A 24,798-nucleotide genomic window follows, 5' to 3' on the forward strand; every position below is an offset into this window, starting at 1 on the left:
CAGCCAATTCCTTCCACCTCCTTACCTAATTTCATTTGCCAGCATTTTTTCATCTGCATTAGTTCCTCAACTGAGGTTGGTGCCAGAAATTCATCTGGCCAGTAAAACATTCCATATAAGTTCATCTCACCTCATCCCCCAAACCTGTATCAGAAAATGAGAATGAGGTGTTGTAGGCGTACGTACAAAGACAAAGACACCGCTCAGATCAGTGTTCTCAGGAAACTTCAGAATAACTTTTAATCTTAAATGTGTTCAGCAAGGCAAGTGCTTTAAGCAAAATATTCAGTTTGTCATTCAGCTACAGTGAAGCCGTTCAATGTTCAGCAAATTAAAGGATGAGGTGCCATGTGTTCTGAAGTTTAGATATGTGCAGTATTTTCATATTTTAAAATAAATTAGGATATATATGTAATAATGTACTGTACCAGTAAAATAGCCCAACTTTATGAACTAATTTTAAAGTTAGCATGAAGTAGGTCTCGGGGGCAATTCTAGGTGGTTTCTAGCTAGGGCTTGGTACAGGAGGCAGGGTCCTATCTACAAGAAAATTTTTAAATCCATCCATTATCTAAAGGCTAAGCCTTGTCGCTGCAGCCACATCCCATGGTCTTCAGCAGTCCTTTTCATCGTGACTTAGGAAGCAAAACCCAGCTGATTAATTATGTTCCTAAGGTATGAGAGACGTGGTCTTCATCTCGACTTCTTCCCTAGGACCTTTCCTTCGAAGACATTATGGAGAAAGGTGTCATGTCGTGGGATGTGTCCAAGAAATTTAGCTTTCCTTTGCTCTATTGAATAAATTAAGGTCCGTTTCTCATTAACTTAATTCAAGATTTGGACATTAGTCTTTTTTTTTCTGTTCAACTCATCCCTGTCAGTCTTCTCCAGAACCACATTCCAGCAGCTTCTAGTGTTGATTGTGAATGTTTTCCCAAAGTCCAGGTCTCACAACCGTAAGTTAGCACACTCCAAATGAAGGTTTTAACAAATTTCTTCCTGGTTTCAATTCCTATGTGCTTATTTAACAGTAGGTTTTTCCTGTTTTGAAACACTTGTTTTGCCATAGCAATTCTTTTGACTTCTGTCAGGCACTGATTATCATTGGTAATAACACTACCCAGATAACAAAATTCTTTAACCTGATCTATTTTTTCACAGCCTAATTTAATGTTTGTTTTCAATTCAGTCTTCTTCTTTTGAACAACCATCATTTTCGTTTTTGTGTTTATTTTTAGCCTGAAATTCTCTAACGTGTTGTTTAGTATACCGAGTATCCTAGTCACTTTGTGCTCTGAATCAGCAATCAATGCAATATCATCTGCAAAGCGAATACTATGAATTTTTTTACCATTAAAATTTATCCCTTTTGGTTTTTTCTTTTACTGAATAATAGTTTTTTATTCAGAAAATGCATTTCAAAGTGCACATCACCTTACTGTTGATAGTCGCTATCTTCAACATCGTCTTACCGAGCTCGATAGCTGCAGTCGCTTAAGTGCGGCCAGTATCCAGTAATCGGGAGATAGTGGGTTCGAGCCCCACTGTCGGTGGCCCTGAAGATGGTTTTACGTGGTTTCCCATTTTCACACCAGGCAAATGCCGGGGCTATACCTTAATTAAGGCCACGGCCGCTTCTTTCCAAATCCTAGGCCTTTCCTCTCCCATCGTCGCTGTAAGACATATCGGTGTCGGTGCGACGTTAAGCAAAATAGCAATAGCAACAACATCGTCTTTTGATGACCCGTGCTCCCAGTTCACCAGGCTGAACTGGGCTGGAACACGTTCTGGAAGTTGCCAATATTTCGCTGAGATAAGGCCGGAACACCCAGGTTGGTTTGATATGGGTTTGAGTCTCGAACTTTAGACATTCTGGACGGTCTCCGACGATCTCCGACGATGTTGCGGGGAAATCACTTGTCGCATAACTTATACGAGTGTCCAGAATTACACAGTCCCCCGACACTTTGGTTTAACAGCACTGTTTCATTTCATGTGGTTGTGATATGCAGTGGAATTCACTCTTTATCTTGTAGACAGAATTTATAAGTTCAATAAAGATGTAGATGCGAGTAGCATTGAGATTGGAAGAAAATAAAGCACAGTTCATGAATAGAAATAATGAAACTGAAAATTGTTCACGCACTTGCCATAGTTCGTGGTGATTTTCCACTAAAGTAGCACTTGACGTTGAAAGAAATGTATGACTGCTCTAGAGTTAATCAAAGACACTGCTGTTAGTCATGAAATAATACTAAACACTTTGACGAAGGAATAAGGTTGAAATGAAAAGCACAGTCTGTTGTTAGGCGCACTTGACATTAAATAAAATAGGTGACTCTTCGAGAGTTTATCAAAGACACTGCCGTCAGTCACACACAAATAATTTACACACTGTTCAGAAGAAATAATACACAATTTTTGTTTGAATTGGAGAAAGAACACAGTTTGAGTTCAGAGTGAAACACTGGTGTCGTAGCACACGATTATAAACACCCTTGTTTATTAACGAAATTATGCTGACTGAGATTTAACAGAAATTTCACAGTTCATAGTATAATGTAGTTGTGTCACACTGAAATTGACATGTGTTCAGAGATTAAGTTCTGCTGACTGAGACTTAAAAAGAAATATCACAGTTCCCTGTATATCGCAGTAGTGTCACATTGTAATTAATAATGTTTGTTCAGAGACTAAGTTTCACACAGGTAATGTGGTAATAAACTCGGTTCCACAAGAACGAAAGTAAGTTATATTGAGAAGTTTCTACATGCGCACAGAATATAATTTTGACTTGACTGTTGTCACCTAAGTCCAGTACATGACTTGTCATAATCAGAGTTCAAACACGCGCACAGATGATAAGTTCAACTTGACGGATACAATCCAAGTCTACTACAAAGACTTTGAATAATTTGATGTTCAATACGTGCAAAATATTCTATGTTCAACTTCGACTAATAGCCTCAATCTCCATCATGAAAACTTTGTTACTTTTTGTATTTTAACACGCGCACAAATTATAAGTTCAACACGCCTGTCAGAGTGTAAGTCCCACGTGAAGACTTGGAATATTCGAAGTTAGACTCTGTCGGCACTTCGACGAACACTGCAGCATGGAGAGTCAGGTTGGACACCCAGCTACGACTGTCCGATCGGGTCTAGTGAGCTCAGCTTATATTCAGTTTGGGGCTCCTACGTCATCAGATAATGTGATCCCTTTCAAGCAGATTATCTTGTGAATCCCTCGACAGATTTTCTTGACAGCTTATAAATCTCATATTTATTCCGTATTGGCTCAGCACAACTAAGGTTAAGTCATGAGTAGGTTCCCACCTTCCAATACTTATCAATTTCTATATAATAGGTTTATTAATTACATATATATATAAATATAAATATATATATATATATATATATATATATATATATATATTATATATATTATATAATATTTAATTTTCTTGAGATTCACAATTTGAGACATTTATGTCACCCTCTTCAAAATGACATATTGCTCAAGTCGATGCGATTGTTATTAGAGAAGCTTTGAAATTTTTACACATCGAATGTTCGTGAAGGGGTGACGTTCATATCCAGAATTTACCAGGCCATGTAGGCTACACCTGGCATCAGGTGGGTAGCCTATCTTGTCCCTGCAGCTATGTCACACACACAGCTGTCACTGGCTCGCCTGCTCGCTCCTCCGAACGTAAACAAACCAAGTTCGCTCTGAACGTCTTGCGTGATGATGAAGTACAATTAATAGTAAAAAAATACGCCATGTACAGGTCGTAACCGGTACAGTACTCATCGTTGTCATTTTCCCTTGTCCAGCTCCTGCCATATGGGGGTGTTGATGGCCATTCTCCACCGTTGCCTCTCTTTCCAACACTTGTGTTTAGTCATTATATTCCAGTCCAATCTTCTTTTTCTTATACTGTTCTTTGCCTCCCTTTTGCCCTCTTTCCTTCTATCTTAGCCTTCAACATTTGCTTTTTTTTTTTTTTCCGTTCACTCCTCCATCCTCATGATATGCCCAAACCATCTCAATTTAATCTTCTCCATCCTATCACTCAGCCTTTCTACCCCTATCTCTTTTCTGACCTCAACATTTCTTAATCTGTCTCTCCTTGCCTTCCCTGCCATACTCCTCAGGAATTTCATCTCACCGGCTTGAATTTTACTCCCATTTCTTGCTGTCAGAGTCCAAATCTCCGATGCATACGTTAAAATAGGGGTATAGTACATCTTGTACATTATCTCTTTACGTTTCATCGGAACGTCTCTGTTCCATACCAGGTTCCTTACATTCTGGTAGAATGTATTTCTCGCTTGCACCGTTCTGCTGATCTCTTTATCCAACCTTGTATCTTGCATTATTTCACTTTCAAATACTTGAAGTATTCAACAATCTCAAGGTACTATAAGTGTTGTGTACTATAATGTGTTAAATATTCTTGAATTGATACAAGTTACATCTTCAATGATGCATTGAAATGCCATGGTATGTCATAAAATATCTCCTGATTTTTTACTTTTAGATAGTTGACATAGTTTTGCTAGTGTTTCTTCGAAGGAAATGGGAGATATAAAGCATTTTGACATCTATTAAGAAAATGCCATTTAATAAAATCATGGTTGATGAAAGAGTATACATGAATAGATGTATCAGTCTTGGCTTGGTACAAGTCTTTGTGCAGCTGGGATTGAGAGATCATGAATTTAAACATTGACTCCATTATTTTTTTTTTACAGGTAATTGAGGGCCGTTTAGCAGAAGTTATTTATGAAACAGCTTCAAAGAAGGTCAGCGACGTTGCCTTCCTCATCAGTCTCCTCTCGATAGCCAAGGACTACAGCTTCACGGAGAAATTACAGGCTAAGATTGTCAAGTAAGTAATGGTACTATTGCAAGATTGGGTCATATTTAAAGATTACACTGGTAGACATAATTTGTACTTCTTTTTTTTTCTTTTACAAGGGAAATAATAGGTGTTTCTGACATACTTTTTTGTGCGTATTTTAAATCCTTTTACATAACTTTTCGATCATCCAGGGTTTTCAAGTAATAACATAAAAGCCATTTTTGGTGTCTATACACTATAGTATTATGATATTTTAGTTGAAATTATATTTACTCACCTAAAATGTTTGTAAATTGGAGTTTCTACTGTATTTTACTTGAGGAACACCTCTTATCAGTGTCCAACAGTAGTCTGCCAGCATGTTTGGGGACCATTTACCCTGGTAGCGCCTTTCCATTTCCATGATGCCCTTGTGGAAACTATCCCCGTGTTTGTCGCTCACAGCCCCTAGGTTTCAGGGAAGAAATCGAGATAGGAGTGCAGGAAGTGTATTTTTAGAGACATATTACATCTCGTTATCGTGTAGTTGTCAATCATCTCATCTCACTGACAAGTTCTCTGTAGTTATCAGACTTGAAGTTTCCTAGAAAGTTTTTTTACAACTTTTTTGAAAGATTGCCATGCAGCTGCTTCTTGCATTATTTAAGCGGTTTTCAAATTGCATATCTTTCATCAGTTCTCTTATCTGAGGGCCAACAAATATTTCTTCTTTAATTTCAGCATTGCTGATCCTTGGGAACTTATTTCTTAGGAAGAGAAATGCACTGCCATCACGATTCAGAGCTTTCACAAAATTCTTAATCAAGCCTAGTTTGATATGCAGTGGAGGCAATGAGATTTTTTCAGGTTGTACAAGTGGCAAGTGAAGAACATTAAGTGGATTAAGTGATTCTCTTTTTGGCCAGTTACTTTGAATATAATGATTAACTTTATCTCTGCTATTCCACTTGCACAAGAAGCAGCAAAATTTGGTATAGCCAAGCTGTAACCCTAGTAATATGACTATAACTTTCAAATCCTCACATATCTGCCAAGAGAATTGGTCATACTTGATAGCAAAAAGTAAGAGCTTCATATTATCATAATTTTCCTTCAAACCAACTGCATGGTTTAAAGTAATGGATGGATATATGTTTCCATTATGTAGTAATACTCCTTTCAAACTTGTTTTCGAGGAGTGTATGAACAAACACAAATCCCCAACTTTATGCTCAACACTGAGTGACTGGAATAAATTCTCAACATCATTGCAGAAAACTAGCTCCTCTTCTTTAGAAAACAAATGCTCCAATTCCTTTTGGCGTTTGCGGAAAAAACTTACTTTGGCGCCACCCTGCTGTAGCTTCCTTCCTTTCAATCTTGAGGCGAGTAATTCTGTCTTGCTTTCACTTAAACCGAGATCATTAACCAAATCATTTAAATCCTCCTGTGTTACAAAGTGAGGTTCATTTATAGTATCATCTTCTGCAAAATTCTGGATCCTTCTGTAAATCATCCCAATGTTCGAAAAATTCTGCACTCTTGTCATCTGGTGGAGTTGGTGTGGGAAGTTCTGCCCATGAGGCACCAGTTGAATTGCTGCATCCAAAGATGGATATTTAACAGTATGTCTGGACTTAAACTTACTCCTGATACATTTGTCAAGCAGAAGTAGCAGTCTGTCACACGATCCTTAGGTTTGCGCCATATCATAGGTATTGCAAAAGGCATATGGCGGGATCCTTTCAACCAGGCAGTCAATAGTGTTCCACATTTCGTACAACATATTTCTGGGGCCCATGTCTTGTTCTGGTCTATTTTGTTGTAAAATAAAAGTGATAACTCTTTCTTATGAGAGGAGTAAACTTCTGTCTCTGCACATTGAAAGTCATCTCACGCACACATATTGGAAGTTGTTTTTATCATTTCTGCACTTTCGAGACATATTTCTTATACACACTACACACACATTACACTTTACACTACTCCTTATAATGCACTACTATGGTTTGTATTACACACTTCTCAAGAAGTTAGTAAAATAACCACCTAATCGATAATTTATTATTGCCTCAGGCAAAATTGAATATAAATTAGCACTAACAGGACATGTTTCGACCACTTAGTGGTCCTCTTCAGCTGTATAAAGAAAGAACTGAGAAGGAAAAACATTAGGACAATAAGTACAAATAATAAAAGTTCTTTGGAGACTCCTTTGTTAAAAAATGGAGGTCATCAGAACAGGACATCTTGCCTCTCGTTCTTGTTTGGAAAAGATGTTTATTGTGCGCTGTCTGGAGGGTTTGTCTTTGAGAGCGACCTGGTGAAGTAACGATGTGACAGTCTGACAGTTCATGCAAACGAGAGGCAAGATGTCCTGTTCTGATGACCTCCATTTTTTAACAAAGGAGTCTCCAAAGAACTTTTATTATTTGTGCTTATTGTCCTAATGTTTTTCTTCTCAATTCTTTCTTTATACAGCTGAAGAGGACCACTAAGTGGTCGAAACATGTCCTGAAAGTGCTAATTTATATTCAGTTTTGCCTGAGGCAATAATAAAGTATCGATTAGGTGGTTATTTTACTAACTTCTTGATTATATTCATCAATACGGTCATGAAATGGACAACTTGTAATATTACACACTTCTATCACAATCCAATTGACAACGGAAGAGAGCACAGAATTAGCTTCTTTTTAAGAAAGCTCCAACTCACAGTGTGACCTGTAGCAAAAGTCACTACAGGTTCTCTGAAATTCCGCTATGCTCCGCCATGCAGTGTCGAAAGATAAATTCTAACAAGCTTTCTTCCAGTTTGCAGAAATGTTGGAAATACAATTGTGAATTTTACTATTTTCCAACAAGTTTAGTCGATTCTTCTTCGAAGTGGTCTTGTTTTCAATTTGTGGACAACATGAAAAAACTTTTCAAGTACTTATTCTGCTCCTTGTTTCCTGTCGTTCACTGTAAGTCGTCTGAAATTAATGAGGCTAGATAGAACTAACCTACCTCTTGTTGTACTATACCCATTTAGAATACGCTAGGTAGCAATTTAAAGTAAATTGCAACAACACATTCCGCTACAGTTGGGCACACTGACTCATCTGCAAACTTTACCTTAAAATCATTGTTTTGTAGGAGAATATAATTGTTGTAAGTCATGAATTCAAGGCAGCAATCACCAAATTTTATAATTCCGTTGTTAACAAAATGAAATTAAATTTAAAAGTAAAATACTCTTCCTAATCAGCAACCTATATACCTCCAATGCTAATAAACAGGAAAAAAAAATTATTTTCAAAATTACAAAAAATGGTGGGTGATGGACAATTTCTAACTTCATTTTTGAAATCAGCAGATGAAAATACATAAGAAACACCTGAATTTCTTTCTGTAACAAATTAATTGTCGACCAGTGTTATTGATGTGAAAGGGCTTATTGTATAAGTATACAGTATATAATATATGTTCGTAAAAAATAAATTGTTCCCTGGTAAAATTTCTGGCAATTTTCACCTCCTCCTTCCCAAGGAAGTGCTTAGCAGGTCATTAACAATCCATGTATTTATACAGGATCTAAATGAATGAAGCAATTTCTTTTGTATTTATGTGAGTAGCAGTCCATATTGAACATATCTGTATGTAAATCTTCAATCTGTGAACTAAAAAATAATTTGGGTTTAAATTTGCTACACTAACCCATGCTGCCAAATAGCACACTCTTCGACACTAAATGGCAACTTGGACACCCATGCAACACAAGTGAGAAGTAAGGAAGTCACATTCATTGCGACGTTCACAGTCTTAACACACAGTAAGTCATGATTAGACAACAGATTTATATGCTGTATAAATCACCAATATAACCATGCAACTAGTGAACCATGCAACAAGTAGTGAAATATGCACTATTGTTATGGCATTAAACACTTTTATGAAATGCAGACGTAAGATTCCTTTACAAGACTCTCACAGTTCACCCACACCAATATATAAAATCATGATCACGAATAAACAGCTCATTAAAGGAAGAAAATCACATTCTACTTACAGTTGCTGCTGTTCCAATAGTATAAACAATCCGTGTATAGTTTGCGGGACCTCAGTCTATTACTGTTCGCTGCTGTAACATATGCATACGTCTTCTAGATAAGACATGGTGTGGTAATCAAATACTGATGATAAAAATCATAATTAGTAAGGTTGTGCCAGGCTGAGTAGCTCAGACGATAGAGCGCTGGCCTTGTGACCCCAACTTCGCAGGTTCGATTCTGGCTCGCTCCTGTGCTATTTGAAGGTGCTCAGATTTGTCAGCCTCATATCCCTCATGTCTGTAATTTTACTGGGACGTAAAAAGAACTCTTGAGAGATAAAATTCCAGGTCCTGGGCATCTCCAAAAAGTGTAGTAGTTTGTGGGATGTAAAAATATTATTATTATTATTATTATTATTATTATTATTATTATTATTATTATTATTATTATTATTATTATTATTATTATTATTATTATTAAAGCTGTATTATTATTATTATTATTATTATTATTATTATTATTATTAAAAAAGCTGTAAGAAAACAGTGTAAAGATAAATAAATAAAATAATACAATTGTGAGGAAAAACACTTAAATACACATAACTCTTTCATTTTACACTACACACCCTACTGTTTCTGTTCATAATTTGCTTTACAGTGCACCACAACAATCTTCTAGTTTTCTGGTGTAAATGTGTTGTTTGTCTGTTAAGAGTAGCTTCAAAGTGGAGAATGATCTCTCTATATGTATGTGACAGGACAGTACTTCAATTTGGGAGTGAGTGTAGGTGTTAAACAGTCTGGTAGATCCACATTATTTGTAGCAGCCAAATACAGTATAACCCCGATTTTGCGTGACCTCAGTTTAACGTAAACCCGCATTTAATGGAAGAAATTTCCAGCCCCGAAAATTAAATTATCCATATGAGCAATGCTATATTCGATTTAACATAATTCACAATAGGAAAAAACCCGCATTTACTGTTAGGAAATATTGAAATTCTCAAATATTTATTTCTATTCGTTTTGGTTATGGTACATTAAGAACCTATGAAAAAGACGTCATAAGCTTGCTAAGGATGATTCATGGCAGAAGAGGAATTAAAGTGCGGGCACTTGGGGCTAAAGTGAGATGTCGGACTCAGGTGCACATCTGATTGTGGCCGCTGTAGCAAAAGAGAACCCCCGTTTTAATGACAGTGTTGTTATAACCTTTGAAAATTCTTATATTAATTGGTGCAATACCCTTGGGTTACAATGAGAACCCTTTTACTGATTCATCTGTTATTACGGACAAATTCGGGTGTGTTACGGTAGTTTTTATCCATTATCAATATTCATACACATTACCAAATACAGTATATGATTCTACTCCAGCGTTTATATTAAATGCAATTGATAATCTTCCGTATCGATTCCTTGCTTCCTGAGAGCAAGTTGATCTTGAGCATCCTGAGGTCTCACAACTCCGACTCGTGTAAACGAGCATTTGGATACATTTTTTCACAATAAAGTGCAATGCCAGCAGTTGTTAACTTCTTAGAAATAAAGGCTGAAGTAAACGGTTGCTTAATTTTAATACTATGTACTGAAATAACATAAGAACGAGATACTTCTCAAGACACAGCGGTGTGCATAACTAATTTCAGAGGTTAGGTTATGTACTCTTGCGTCTTGTTAATTTTTTTTTTTTTTGCTTAGTGGTTTTACATCGCGCTGACACAGATAGGTCTTATGGCGGCTATGGGATAGGAAAGGCCTAGGAGTTGGAAGGAAGCGGCCGTGGTCTTAATTAAGGTACAGCCCCAGCATTTGCCTGGTGTGAGAATGGGAAACCACGGAAAACCATTTTCAGGGCTGCCGACAGTGGGATTCGAACCCACTATCTCCTGGATGCAAGCTCACAGCCGTTGTTAAATTTCTTGTGTAAATTTATAGTGAAAATGTACCTAGAGCTTGAAGTATATTTTCATAATACGTACGTAAACGTAGGTTAGGTGACACCGTTTGAAGTAAGAAAATGGAAATGTTTGCCACAAGCCTCTGGAGTGATGCTATTACAGTTTTTATGAATGAAACTAAATATGCGTCCTCAGACTATTAGAATTAGAAAATACATGCTAATGAGTGAGCCGCTGCTTGGAGAACATCTGCAAAAATGTTTAAACAAACCAATTGCTGTTTCATACCGATTTTAATGTGTTTTTGTGCGAGTTTGGTATCTTTCCCAACTTTTATGGAAAATCATGTATACCGTTATGAGAACAACCTTATACCGAAGCGGACTTGAATTCACCGTCAAAAATATGTCAAAATGAAGCACAAACCGTAACTACAGTACAGTGTGTAGGGTAGATATCTCCTTGTTTTATTACTGTCACTGTGATGTATGACGTTACAATTTACGTTAATACAGGCAAAGATCTATGGAAAAGGTGTGCTTTCTACTGAAACCTCGATTTAAGGCAAATCCCCATTTAAGGTTAAAAAAATCAGGTCCCTGTAAAAACGTTAAATAGGGGTTCTACTGTATATGCTTATAGCTGCGTTATGTACAGTGTCTAGCATTCGTTGGTAAGGTGCATCTTTGTTTCATAGTAATTCTGTATTCTCTGACGGAATACACCCCCAAGTTATATCTTCTTGCTGATTTCCGTATTAAGCCTTGACTTCTCTGAAATTGTGTAAAAAAGCCTGCATATATCCTTTATTGTCCTTGATCTAACTTAACCACAAGATGCCTGTGTTCTTCTTCATGAATGTGACCCATTCTTGTCTGTTTGTCAGTGTTGAAATGGTGACTGTTACCAATGTAATTATGTCCATCTTGTTTATTTGACTATAAGATTGCCATTCCCAAAGCTATTTGTAGTACATATACGATACAGATCTAAATTGTCAAATCAGATCATATATAGAAAGATAGGAACATGAATAGGAATACGTAATTGGATAAACATGATAAGAGGTCAGCATTGGAAGAGGGAGCAATAGCAAGAGTTGAACAGACAGGAAAACAGAAGGACAAGGGCAATCTCCACATCTTCTTACATTGCTGTTTTCTCGTTGATCCCAGTTCTTCATCCTTCTCAGATCCTTGTGAAAACTCGTTTCTGCTTCCCAGCTTCATCAGGAGGTCAGACTTAAACACTCTTTTGGGCCCCGTCTTGACATATGTTCGGTCTTGATGTGGTACATGCAAGATAAGAAAGGCATCTCCCTGTCACTGAACATGAGCCCTCTGTGCTGCTATTTAACTATGTAACTATGTAAATCTTCTCTGTTTCCCAGAGAACTTGAGACATAGTAAGATGAGAAGGAGGGGTTGAGGGTTGATTACCACTAAAATACATACCCTTTCATTGGGTCTGAATATCTATAGCTTAATTTGAATGTAGTTGGAGTGCAAATAATGTATTTGAGCATTATTTTTTACTTTTATTAATGGTGATCATGTTATATTTATTTAAACAAATTTATGTTCGTGAAGAAATTTGTTGCAGTAACTGGGAAACTACAGAACATGTGGGTGGTATTATTGAGCTAGAGCAGTCATTATGCATGTGGTGTCCTATTCACACTTTTCCTCATAAGTGGCTTTCTTGTGGAACTAATAAAGCTGGTGTTACAAAGTATATTTCTGTTAGGTATTTTCAATGGATTCATGTAGTATAGTTTAATGTTGTGTTAGTTTGCAGGGTGAGTAATGAATGTTTTCTCAAAAGTCTTATATCCACGTGGTTAGGTTGTGTATGTTGAATTTAGAGTTTTCTGAGACAGAGTAGAATGGTAATGGACTATAACGGAACTAACAAGAAGACTACGGATAAATTCAGGCAGTATAAATGGCTTATTGTGTTGTTTCTCTTCATCCTAGTGATCTCCTGTCACGGTTTCCTGATGATGAATTGACGTGGGATGCTATGGCTCGCAGAGAGTTGGAAGGCCTCTCGTATTCGGCAGATCCACCTGTCAGCGATGCCCTCTCTCCTAACAATGAGGCCAGCATGGAGATTGTGGAAGAAGGTGCATCTAATAACAAACCTGCTATCAAGAATCCCCTTAAGGAGAGGATAAGGTGAGTGTTAACTGTACTCCTAGTCTTGGTTCCTTGCCAGAACATAATGCTGTGCAGGGATCCTACGAGTGACATTTTGGCACAATTCGTAACAGGGACTTGCTGCATAAGGAATTCCTTTACTAACGTCGCCTCTTACCTGTCACTTTACTGTCAAAAGCCAAGGTTGAGACTGAAACAAGTCAATAAAAGTTTGAAGTTTGTTCTAGCTTATACCAGAAGACATAGTGCACTCGGTCTTGCCAGGAAAGGCTAGTGAAGAGTGCTTGTGGTGCTGATAATTAAAATTGGGGTGACAGCTCGTTGTCCGAAAGTGATAGCAATGTTATGGTTGATTTAGCACAGCCATAAATAAAATGTATGAGAAGAGATGAAGGTATTTGGTTATGGATGGCAGAGAAAGGCAGTCTCATTTTTCAATCGTTCACGAGAAACTAAGTGCCTGAAACACTTCAGAATAAGGACCAGCATTGTTTTCCGTTGGATCTTTTGGTATAATTAAATTGTATGGGCACTCTCTTTTCAGTTACTGCATGTGAAAGTAGTGATTGCACTAGGAAACAGTTGTCTTGTTATGATAGGAAAACTGGCTAAATGATTTCAAGTGGTGTGATACTAATGAGGATGATATAAAAGCTTATTTTGCTCTCTGCACTCTAATATCGCTTGTTTGAAAGTAATGTATTCAATTGCACTGTAACAACTCATATCCCAGATTATTTTGAAGTTTATCACACCAAACCCTCATTCTGAAGCATCTTTACTGGTGACTTGCTAAATTACAAAACAGCATGAAAATATTCTTAGTGTTTGATGATATGTGACAAGTTTTGTTTTGATATGCATTGTAGGGGAGTGTAGAGTTTTAAACTTGAGTTACAAAGGATTTAAATTATGTTTCTCTGTAAACTCAGTGGCGTTTCAGGTACAGGGCAAGTGGGTTAATAAGCCACAGTTGTTGCTTAAGCACAGTGAGTTGCACAGTAGCGCTACCATATTTGGCTTTACTGAGTTGAGCCTGTCCATATAACTGAAAGGTTGGTGATGCTTACACATGTGCAATAATTCAATCATCAAACATTTACACTGTCAACAAGTAGAAATCCAAGCTAGTTCACTTGCATCTAGCCTAAACCAAAGTTGCCAACTACACAGTTAAAAGAAAATATTAGGGGATCATGTTTTGTAACGTCTGGTATGTGAACATTAATTTGGTAGATGGGGTTCCAATGGTCAAGAAAGGAAAAAGGAAAGAATTTTCAATCTCTTTCAGCTACTCAGGGTATGTCAAATCAAAGTTATACTCCATCTGTAGGCATAGCCATGCATTAAACTGTCAGGTGACCCCTCGAAACAAAGTGAATAGCGGTGTGACCGTGTGTCGTCGTGAGGTACACAGACAACTGCGGTCATTTGAGCACATTGTACATCAACCAGCACATCCCATGAGACATCTTAACGAGGTTCAAATCGCAAGGGCAGTCGCTTTGATCCGGGAAGGATGGACTTTCGTCGTGTTGCTGTGGATCTCAATGTCTCTCTGTCAGTTATTTGCCGCTTGTGGAATTGCTACAATGATACTGGCCAGTTCACAAGGAGGGTTGGATAAGTTCGTGGAAGAATGACGACCCCACAGGATGACCAATAGCTGACCATCTGTGTTTTGCGGTGTCGTTCAGCAACTGCCAGAGAACTTCTACAAGACCTCAGGAGGGTCACTGGAGTCATGGTGTCTGACCAGACAGTAAAGAACAGATTAAGAGAAGTGTCCTTATCACCCAGACGTCGTTTTCGATAGCCCCGTTTAACGCAGCAACATTGCGCAGCTCGCCTTCTGTTTGCCCGTACCCACGTCAACTGTCAACTTCGCCAATGGAGACCTGTGTTGTTCACAGACGAGTCCAGATTTCCCCTGACACAGCGTGATAGACATCGAGTGTGGAGGCTCCGTGGTGAGCACTACATGCCAAATGTTGTCCAGGAAGGCGACCGATTCGGACCAGGTTCTGTGATGGTGTGGGGTTGCATCAGTATTGATGGCCATGCAGATCTTGTCGTCGTCCGTGGTAATCTTACCACTGTGGGGTACATCAAGCAGATACTGCTACAGCATGTGTTGGTTGCTGCACACGGTGTTGGCCCTGAATTCAAACTTGTGCACTACAATGCATGTAGCGCACATCACCAAAGCTGCCTTGCAAGAACTAGACATTCAAGAGATGGAATGGCCAGCAGATAGTCCTGGCCTTAATCTCATGGAGCATGTGTGGGATAGGCTTGACAGAAGTGTTCGTGGGTGTCCTGTTCCACCACAGACTCTCCAAGACCTTAAACAGGCTCTCATTGAAGAATGGGATTTGATACCGCAACATGACCTCCATCGACTTATACGGAGCATGCCACGTAGGTGCCAAGCTGTGATAAATGCTCATGGAGGACATACACCATACTGAAGCTCTCCAATTGTGATAAAAATCCACCCTGGAGGACTGTTATCACTTTGTTTTCATCCCTATTTGGACATTTCCGTTTGTGTTCTGAAAATGAACGCAAATCCATCAATGTTCTTTTGTATATTTCAACAGAAAAGAATAAAGGTTTAGTTGGTAATATACCTGGGTGTGAGGTATTGTTTTGTGGAGCATGGCATACATTCAAAATCATATTCCCCTAATTTTTTTGAACTGTGTAATATGGGAAAATATTAGGAAAAGCAACATTATCACGATAAAAGAAAAAAGGAAAGAATGTTAAATCGCTTTGAGCATTACTGCTCAACCCTCCTTATTTCAATGCTTATGAGTTGACAACTATACATTATTCGATCGTCAAATTTCTTTTGCTACCTGTGAGCGATCATTGTAAAATTCATTGCGAATGAAGGAGCTCAACTATGCGCTTATCCATTGTATGCGTGCGTGCGTGATGTTTTAGTGCTTCACAATTCTAATTACTGTATTAAAGTAATAGATTCTAGAAGAAATGATTGGCTGCGTAAAATGAAGCGGAGCAATTGTCATATTGGGTCTACTTCTAAGAAGATAGCAGTGCCATCATTACAAATATATAGACTGTTACTCAGAATGGCCATGCCTATTTGCTTCACGTGTTAGTGGAAAACAGACCTCGATAGCAGCATCGCTTAAGTGCGGCCAGTATCCAGTATTACAAGTTTGTAAATAGTGGGTTTCCCATTTTCATGCATGGAAAATTCTGGAGCTGTACTTTAATTAAGGCCATGGACACTTCCTTGCATCTCCTAGCCCTTTCCTGTCCCATCATCGCGATGAGACCTATCTGTGTTGGTGCAACGTAAATTGACGTGTACAATACTGTTAGTGAAAACCACGTGTTTTGCAGCGTGTTCTTGTGATTTTTCTGTGGCTCACAGTGGACGAGATGATGTCAAAAGATGCATCGTATCCAAGAAACATGTTTCATATTGTGATTCAAAATTACGAAGCATATTATTTCATCATTCTTTGTAAAAATGAAAGAAACTGTAGTGATAAATGCAGAGTGCTATTCACATCACTTTTTTGGAGTATAATATTCCATTACCTATTTCAGATCACGCAGGAAATTGTTTAGAGCATTGTGCCCTCATATATTCAACCTGATGACAGACCGCATGGCGCGAACCAATCAGAGGTCGTGTGCTCAGAGACCCAACCAAACGTCCGACTGCTCGGCGCGACCCAATCGGAGGTCGTGCTTTCAGATATTCAATCAGACGTCAGATTGCACGGCGCGAACTAATTGGAGGCCGCACACTCGCGTATAAATATAGCTGCTTCCCAAACAACCAACGTAGTCGCCAGCGGGATACAGGAAAGTGGAAGGACAGAACGGAGTGGAGGAGGCTTATTAACCATACCTGGGCGATTGGAGTGGAACAGATTGATACATGACATGACAAAGCTGTACACTGTACTCTGCAGTGGTAGTAACATGAGGCACCACTAGGTGGTGCAAATGAGTTGACGGCCATTTGTGTAATACAGTATTTTCTCGCATAATTTACGCATCCCAATATTTTTGGGCCCAAAGTGGAGAAAAAGAAATGTTAATGTATTTGATGCACCCACTTCTTCAAATGTCCATCACGCAGCTCCGGATGTGTTTTGAAATAAAGATCTCAACTACTCAGGTAGCGGCCTTCCTGTTGCGAAATCGGGCATTCCATAGTGTTATCAGCCAGTAGGAAATACCACTGCACTAGTTCACTGGGAGAATCCGCGCTGAAGTGACTGGTGGTGTGCTATTCCAATCTAGTACAAACGTCTTTTGCGAGCGTTTTGGGAACGGGACATGCATTTTTTGTTATGTCAAAATTGTTTGTTTGTCCACAGTGAGCAAGAATTTGAGCAATACTGCATGATATAAACTCGTGATCATGCGGCCACATGCATTCAGTGTCCGAATGCAGCATGCGCTACCGCGGAAACAGGGAGGTGCACTTCAAGCGGCCAACAAATCTCGCAAAGCATTTTGCAGACCAAAAGATGGCATGTTTCAGAAAGTAGAGGAGGATCTGCTTAAATATATTATTTTGTTTGATATGCCATTTCTCATGAAATGCTGTATTTTAAAGGACGAGAAATAGCTGTTGCACATAGTATCTCGGATTGAAGGTTAGCCGAGGCTTTACTGTTGGCTGCCGTATCTCTCTGATGATGCCAATAACAAATCATACATGGTTGCACTTCACATTTACGACCCGCCACTCTCCCTCCATTTTCTGCCACATTCAGATTGAAGGATGCCGTAAAACTTGTTCTGTTGCTCATTTTCACTCCTCCTTTTGTACTGGATTCTTCCTAAATACATGCTACGACTATACGTTGTTGCGTGGGATGTGAAGTTTGGAAGCTGGAAGAATATTGAGAAATCTAGGGTAGGGGAGGGAGTAGCCAAGGCCAATGCACACAGGTGGAAAGCATGTGTTTTTCCGTTATCTGAAATGTTGCACCTGTTGCTTGATCATTTGAAAGACTTCTTACGATTTTTAAATTCCTTTTTTTTTTTTTTTTCTCCCCTTCTTTTTTGTTGTTGATGATGATATAGTCGAAAATTATGGAGAAGTGTTACAGGTGAGTGGTGTTACATATAAATAAGTATGGCATCACCTCAAGGACATTGAAGTTGAGTCTGAGCAGGGAACAAGATTGCATTTTGCTTGTAGGCTCCTGCAACAAACTCTGAATCAACAAAGATGTCATCCAGGCCATTGCTTTCACAGCATTGCAGTCAGGATATTGAGACATCATCCACCAATAAGATTTTTTTAAACTCAGTAACAGCAATGATTCACAAAATCATCCAACTTCTAAATATGGAAAGATACTTTGAAAAATTTTAAACAAATTTTGGTGTGTTCTAATACTTGGATACCAGTTTTTTGGCTGTGGTGATGGGAAAATTTGCAACCTTCATTTGCTTGTGTGCATCCTGTTTGTTCAGAATGCTTTCAGTCGTACCACATCTTCCTGTGCATCTTTACAGACTACAGTAGAACCTCGATGCATCATTCCCAGAACTGTAGTTTTCCTGCATTCATCATTCCATTTATTCGGTTCCGAAACTGTTCCATGTAAACCAATGTTAAATTTCCCCACATCTGTTGTTTCTCGAACTGTCATTTTATCGCATCGATTGTCAAAGAAATATTTGTCCTCGGCCACAATTTTTTCGCACTGATCGATCGTACATAAGAAAAATATATGCAAGAGTTTTTTGAATTTAAAGAGACAGCTCAATACTCTAGCATATAATAGTGGCAGCGTGTTATGCGAGAATGTACGAGCGATTCAGAGTTGCTAGTTTTGAGCAAGGATCTTGTTGGCTGGAGTGCTGTGCACAGTTTACAGTAAAACCTTGTTAATTTGAAGTCATTGGGATGCAAAAGTCGGTCTTCGAATTATCGCCAACTCGTAATTTGGAAGTGCCAACCCTTGCCGCATCACAGAATATTCTAAAATGCGTTACTGCGTGCAATTAACCTTGATTCACTATTTAAATATTTCAAATGACATGGAAAATACTATTTCCAAAATGTGTCCAACGACGTGTATTTACAGTATTCAAATAATGCGCTTGGATAACGCAGGAGATAGTGGGTTCGAATTCCACTGTCGGCGGCCCTGAAGATGGTTTTTCTGTGGTTTCCCATTTTCTCACCAGGCTGTACCTTAATTAAGGCTACGACCGCTTCCTTCCAACTCCTAGGCCTTTCCTATCCCATCGTCGCCATAAGACCTATCTGTGTCAGTGCGACGTAAAGCCACTAGCAAAAAACAAAAAACAAACATAACCGCACGCAAGGAAAAAAAATAGGCAGATTCAAAGATGAGAAGAAATCTATGCTGGCTTCCCTGTGCAAGTCCTCCATTTGTTGGATTACTCTACTGTCTTCATTTTAGATGTCCTCTACTTGTACGGAAAGTACCAGATGCCCTTAAAACATCATGGCTAATCGAACTTTCCGATGACGAGGGGAGAAAGTCCCTCGCTTCCGTCTGCATTACGGCACAGTACAGTGGCTATTCTTGTACGATTTCTCGCCATGGCACTTCTCTTGTAATTCAGAAATGCCAACCCTAAGACCCATTAATGCATGCAATTGCCTCGTACAAGTATAATGAACATTTTAGACTAGATTTTGCAAAATTACTTTTCTGTTGCATCAAATAGAGGGTGTATTATAGCACTCTACCAACAGAACTCATGCTCTAACACCCCAAAACAACTGCAAATAACATTGCATTGCCTTGGAGGAGGAGCATATCACATGCGTGGTGTTTCTAAGGCTACTGTTTGTAGAACGATCAGAAACTTTCTGCGAACCGTTAACACGCATATCCTACCTGATCTCGTGCACTGGCCTGTTGATGTTCGTAAAGTAGTCAATCAGTTTAATCAGTTAGCAGGCATGCCTATTATTTGTGGGGCTGTGGTTGGAACCCTAATTAATATGGATGCGCCAAGAAATTTTGAACCTGTCTATGCTATTACAAGTATCTAAGATGAATTTCTAAAAGAATTTGATTGTGTAAAGTCCACCTGTTCAGTACACGTTTGTTATTTAATAATAAATGGTATGTTTAAAAAGCTATTTAGTTGTTTAAGAAGCTATATAGGGCACGTTTCGACCTAGCCTAGAGGTCGTCATTTACTGGGCGAGTTGGCCGTGCGCGTAGAGGCGCGCGGCTGTGAGCTTGCATCCGGGAGATAGTAGGTTCGAATCCCACTATCGGCAGCCCTGAAGATGGTTTTCCGTGGTTTCCCATTTTCACACCAGGCAAATGCTGGGGCTGTACCTTAATTAAGGCCATGGCCGCTTCCTTCCAACTCCTAGGCCTTTCCTATCCCATCGTCTCCATAAGACCTATCTGTGTCGGTGCGACGTAAAGCCCCTTGTAAAGAAGAAACACATTTAACAAAAAGTGATACATAAAAATTTGAGATAAAATACAATCAACAAATGCAATGGAAAACTGTGCTAAAAATGTACATAGATTCAAACTTGGATGTACAGTATTTAGTTAAGTGTGGGTCCAACTGTATTTAATACAATATGCTGACAGACACTGAAATAATTCCATAAATGTGATGCTTGTTTCTGGTGCCTACCTCAAATTTTATTATGCCTACGCAAGTTCACCAGGTAGTGCAAGCAATGCCAACATTTTGACCTAACAGTGGACTTTTCCTCAGGGTGGAAGAAAGTTGGCGACCATTTCGAGGAGCGGTCCTTATAGGTAACTCGATTTATTCTCTCAAACCTTGGTTAATATCACCCATAATGTCCATCTCTGTAGTGTAACGGTTAGCACTATTGGCTGCCATCCTCGGAGGCTCTAGTTTGATTCCTGGTACTGCCAGAAATTTAAGAATGGCAGGAGGGCTGGTATGTAGTTGAAATGGTACATGGAGCTCACCTCCATTGGGGGTGTGCCTAAAAAGAGCTGCACCACCTTGGGGTGAGGACACTAGTTTACTTTACCGCCCATAATTAGAGAAGAAGGCAACCAGGCTCAAAGAACATTTCTACGAGGAGAGTTGTGGAGTGTGCAATCGGTTCCTTAAAAGAGAAATTTCCTTGCTTGAATCATTTCAGGCTTGAACCTGATTATGTATGCAATGTAGTTTTATGCTGTGTTGCTCTCTGTAATGTATCTAAGGATGAGAACCTCGTCTACAATTTAGGGGATGAAGAAGATGCAGGGTGACACACATTTTACAAGTGGTTCATTTTAGCAGCAATTGTATGAGTCCTATCATTTATTTATGAAACCAATTTAGGAACGTTACTGAAATAAGTTTTATAACTTTTAAATTTAAATTTGAAGTTTCTAACATTAGTAATGGAAGTAGTGAAATCAAACCTGAAATTCACAACAGACTAAGTAAAGGTACAACATTTTATCACCAAGTCAGAGAGCTTTCATGGGATGACAAAGTACCCAAGAGAACGAAATTAACATTATATATATTTATTGAACGAATCAACGACTTCCTGGAATTACGGGTTGCCACAATGGACAAAGTAAAGCATATCAGGGTAGATAACGTTTTTATCACATAGAAATATAGTGATGATACGGATTTTTTAGGTTATGGAGTTCCAAACAGGTGAAATTTCAGGATGTGTACAGATCCATGTAAGGTGGTGGTAACTATTCTTTCAATGCTGTTCATAGGCAGGTCGAACTTCTTCCAGAATTCTACGAACGAGGGAGGTATTGTGCCACGAGCACCAATCATTAGGCCGATAATCTCTACTTCATTCAGCTGGTACTTATTTTTGTTGAATGGAATGGTGGGCGCGTAAATGTTCTGCTTTTCAAGATGAACTTCAGTAGACTGGCCGCCATGGTGCTTGAATCGGATGGTCGGATCGATAATGAAGCCTTTCTTGTCGTTATCTTTAAAGGCAAGTATGTCAATGTGTCTTGTACTCCCTGTCGTAGACAAACCGTGGACTTCTTCATATACACAGAAGTTTTTGCTACGGAGTTCTTCTGCAATCAGTGATCTTATCTTGTGGTGACGTGAGTTGCTCAGTACTTCGCCGTAGGGGCAAGAACCCAGAACGTGAGCCAGTGTTTTTTTCTTTCTGACGCATCTGCGTCAGAGGTTTCCGTCCTGAGTTCTGCCTGGGATAGTTCGTACTGCAGAAACATTTGATGTCATCTTGATTGCTGCTCGCCATTTGCTACAAGAAAGTCCCTGGTGATGCCTAATCCAATTATTGGCCGGAGTGTATTCTTTATACAACTCTGCACCGATCCCCTTCTGAGGCAAAGAGCACCAAGTTGCCATTTCACGACTTCTTAGTCCTTGGCGGATTTTTCTTGGATTTGGAAGGTCACTGCCTTTATTGGAGAATCGGTTAATATCTGTGATGTTGAGGGCCTGTAGACAATGCGTTGTTTCGGATGTCAGATAACGCATCTTTAAAACATAGCTATTGCTGGCTCGGCAAAGAGCGTTGCATGCGCTTATTTGTTGCAGATGTACTTCCCAGCTTGCTTTGAAAAGTCCGAGGCCTTTGAATCTTAAATCAGAATACGGAGCACTATTTGGTGTATCCGTGGGTAATTGCAAAATTTCCTTTAGGGAGCTCTTTACCATTTTGTCGGCAGTTTTCAGGAAGCTAAGTGGTACTTGTCTAATTTCAGCGGTCTGAAAAGCATATACGAGAGTAGGGCTGACTGCTTTGTTCAAAACAATGAACTTTTGATCAGCCGTTAACAAAGGTGAGGCTGTAAGCACTTCTAACTTCTTGTGCAAGGTTTTTAAAGAAGTGTTCGCATCAAAGGTGTTTCGTTAAGAGTGACGCCAAGATATCAAATTTCTTCTCTTTAATAGTACCGATCCTAAAATTGTCGTGAATATCGAGCACTCCGTCTAAGAGTTTCCCCTTTTCAATACATATGCCCGCACATTTGTTGGCATTTATCTGTAGACCGATTTCCAGGAACAACGTGATACCGATGTATGTCAACACAAGAGCTGCTTCTTTATTTCTGTCAACAATGACTGTGTCATCGGCGAAACCAATAATACTAAGAGGGAGCAATGCAGAAACTGATTTGCCATATGCTTGTAGTAGGTTTTCTTCTGTTATCTCATCAAAATTGAAATCTGTGGCTAGGTTATACAATGCTGGCGATAATGGTGATCCCTGCATAGGTCCTCTCAACAAGCAAATTGGCTTCATTTTACCCTTAGTGGTTTTGATCTGTGTTGTATTGTTAGTCTGTAGATTGATGATTAGTTCCTTCAGTTTAGATGGAAGTGGCTCGGGAGCTAGTGTTAGATTTAGGCGCTGGTGTCCAATGTTGTCGAAGGCTTTTGATATGTCTAAAAAAATCACGGTAACATCTTGCTTATCTGTCTTTGCTGTCTTGAGGAGTCCTCTGAGAATAGAAGTATTTATAAGGCATCCTGGCTGGTCGTTAAAGCCTCTTTGGTGTTCACTGAAAGTTACAAAGGAGTGCAAATGCTGATCTAATACCCTTTCAATAACACGTCTAATTACCGAACAGATCGTTGCCGGTCGCCAGTTTGACAGACATTCAACATCGCCTTTCTTATGTATCAACACAGTTCTAGCACTCTTTAGACACTGGGGTATTTTGCCTGTTGAAAGCATTCGAGTCACAATGATTGCAGTTAAAATTGAAATAATAAATAAAGAGGTTCAACCTATTCAATACAAAAGAATAAGAAATGCAGTGATTACATTGTTATTTAATAATAAGTAGAAGTGGTACCAGTTTCGACCCTAGTCCAAGTCGTCATAAAAAACAATGGATAGGAAAAAGAAAATAAAAGATCAAGTTCAATCCGGATCAGTAGAAGAGGCAATATAAAAATGACGGGGTAGACACTGTAAAATTCAGAAGAAGTAAAATGTAAGTCACTTAAAAGAAACAGTGCGTAATTTTCTGAACGGCAGTATGGCACACGCAGTGTTAGGCAAAGTCTTATAATGTTTATGAAAAGCGGAGAACGGTTAAATGAGCTAGCTTGTATACACTGTCAGGCACAGTCATAACACAATCGAACACTTTTCAGTACGGAACAATGAAATTTTTATCTAAATCGCAATGATTGCTATGATTTCGCATACCGTATCATCCCTTATGACACGGTCAAGACCAGGAGCGGGATCTACTGCAATTCGACGTGTTGCTGCGGAGATTTCTTCTTTTGTGATTCTGGGGATGTACATTTCATCTGGCTCTACACGGTCTACGTCACTGATTTTGGAGCAGTAATCGTGCCTTATATTGGAATTTTCAATGGAAAATAAATCGGAGTAAGTGGCAAATATTTTGGAAATATCGACGTTGCAAGATTCAGATTTTGGATTCAGTACCCTCCTCACAGCTTTCCTTCGCCGATTGTAGAACTGAAACTGAGTGAGCTGATAGTCATATTTACGTTTTCTTTCTTGGCATTCTCTCTTGGTCGCACGTTGTGGATTCCAGGACTTACTATATGTTTTACCTTGATGTCCGAGACGTTGTTGTCTCCTGGCTTTGTAATATTTCGTAGCAGGGTGTTTTGGACCAGGTAGGAGATAGATAGAGTTACTCAGAAATTCTGACAACTCCCACACGAGTATGTCGAACTCAGAATATTGTTTTCACTGGAGAACCGGTTGTAACATACTGGCTAGAAACAATGGTAACTAATAAGAGACAAGATAGTAAGATCCAAGCAGTAGAAATAAAATTTTTAAGGACATCGGTTAAAAAGATAAGAGATAGAATTCAAAAGATTAAAATCGGGGAAGAGCTAAATATAGAACCGTTAGTACAGAA

General features: G+C 38.9%; 1 protein-coding gene across 2 annotated transcripts in view; it reads left to right on the plus strand.

Annotated features, from left to right (window-relative positions):
- Window positions 1–24,798, plus strand: part of LOC136873791 (U3 small nucleolar RNA-associated protein 6 homolog) — a 228,371-nt gene that overhangs the window by 83,746 nt on the left and 119,827 nt on the right. For both annotated transcript variants that reach the window (XM_067147025.2, XM_067147024.2), the window contains exons 6-7: window positions 4,759–4,895; window positions 12,761–12,961. In XM_067147025.2, coding sequence (XP_067003126.1) covers window positions 4,759–4,895; window positions 12,761–12,961 — 338 coding nt within the window. The remainder of the gene's footprint in view (window positions 1–4,758; window positions 4,896–12,760; window positions 12,962–24,798) is intronic.

Source organism: Anabrus simplex, chromosome 5, assembly GCF_040414725.1.
Source record: "Anabrus simplex isolate iqAnaSimp1 chromosome 5, ASM4041472v1, whole genome shotgun sequence".
Classification (NCBI taxonomy): domain Eukaryota; kingdom Metazoa; phylum Arthropoda; class Insecta; order Orthoptera; family Tettigoniidae; genus Anabrus; species Anabrus simplex.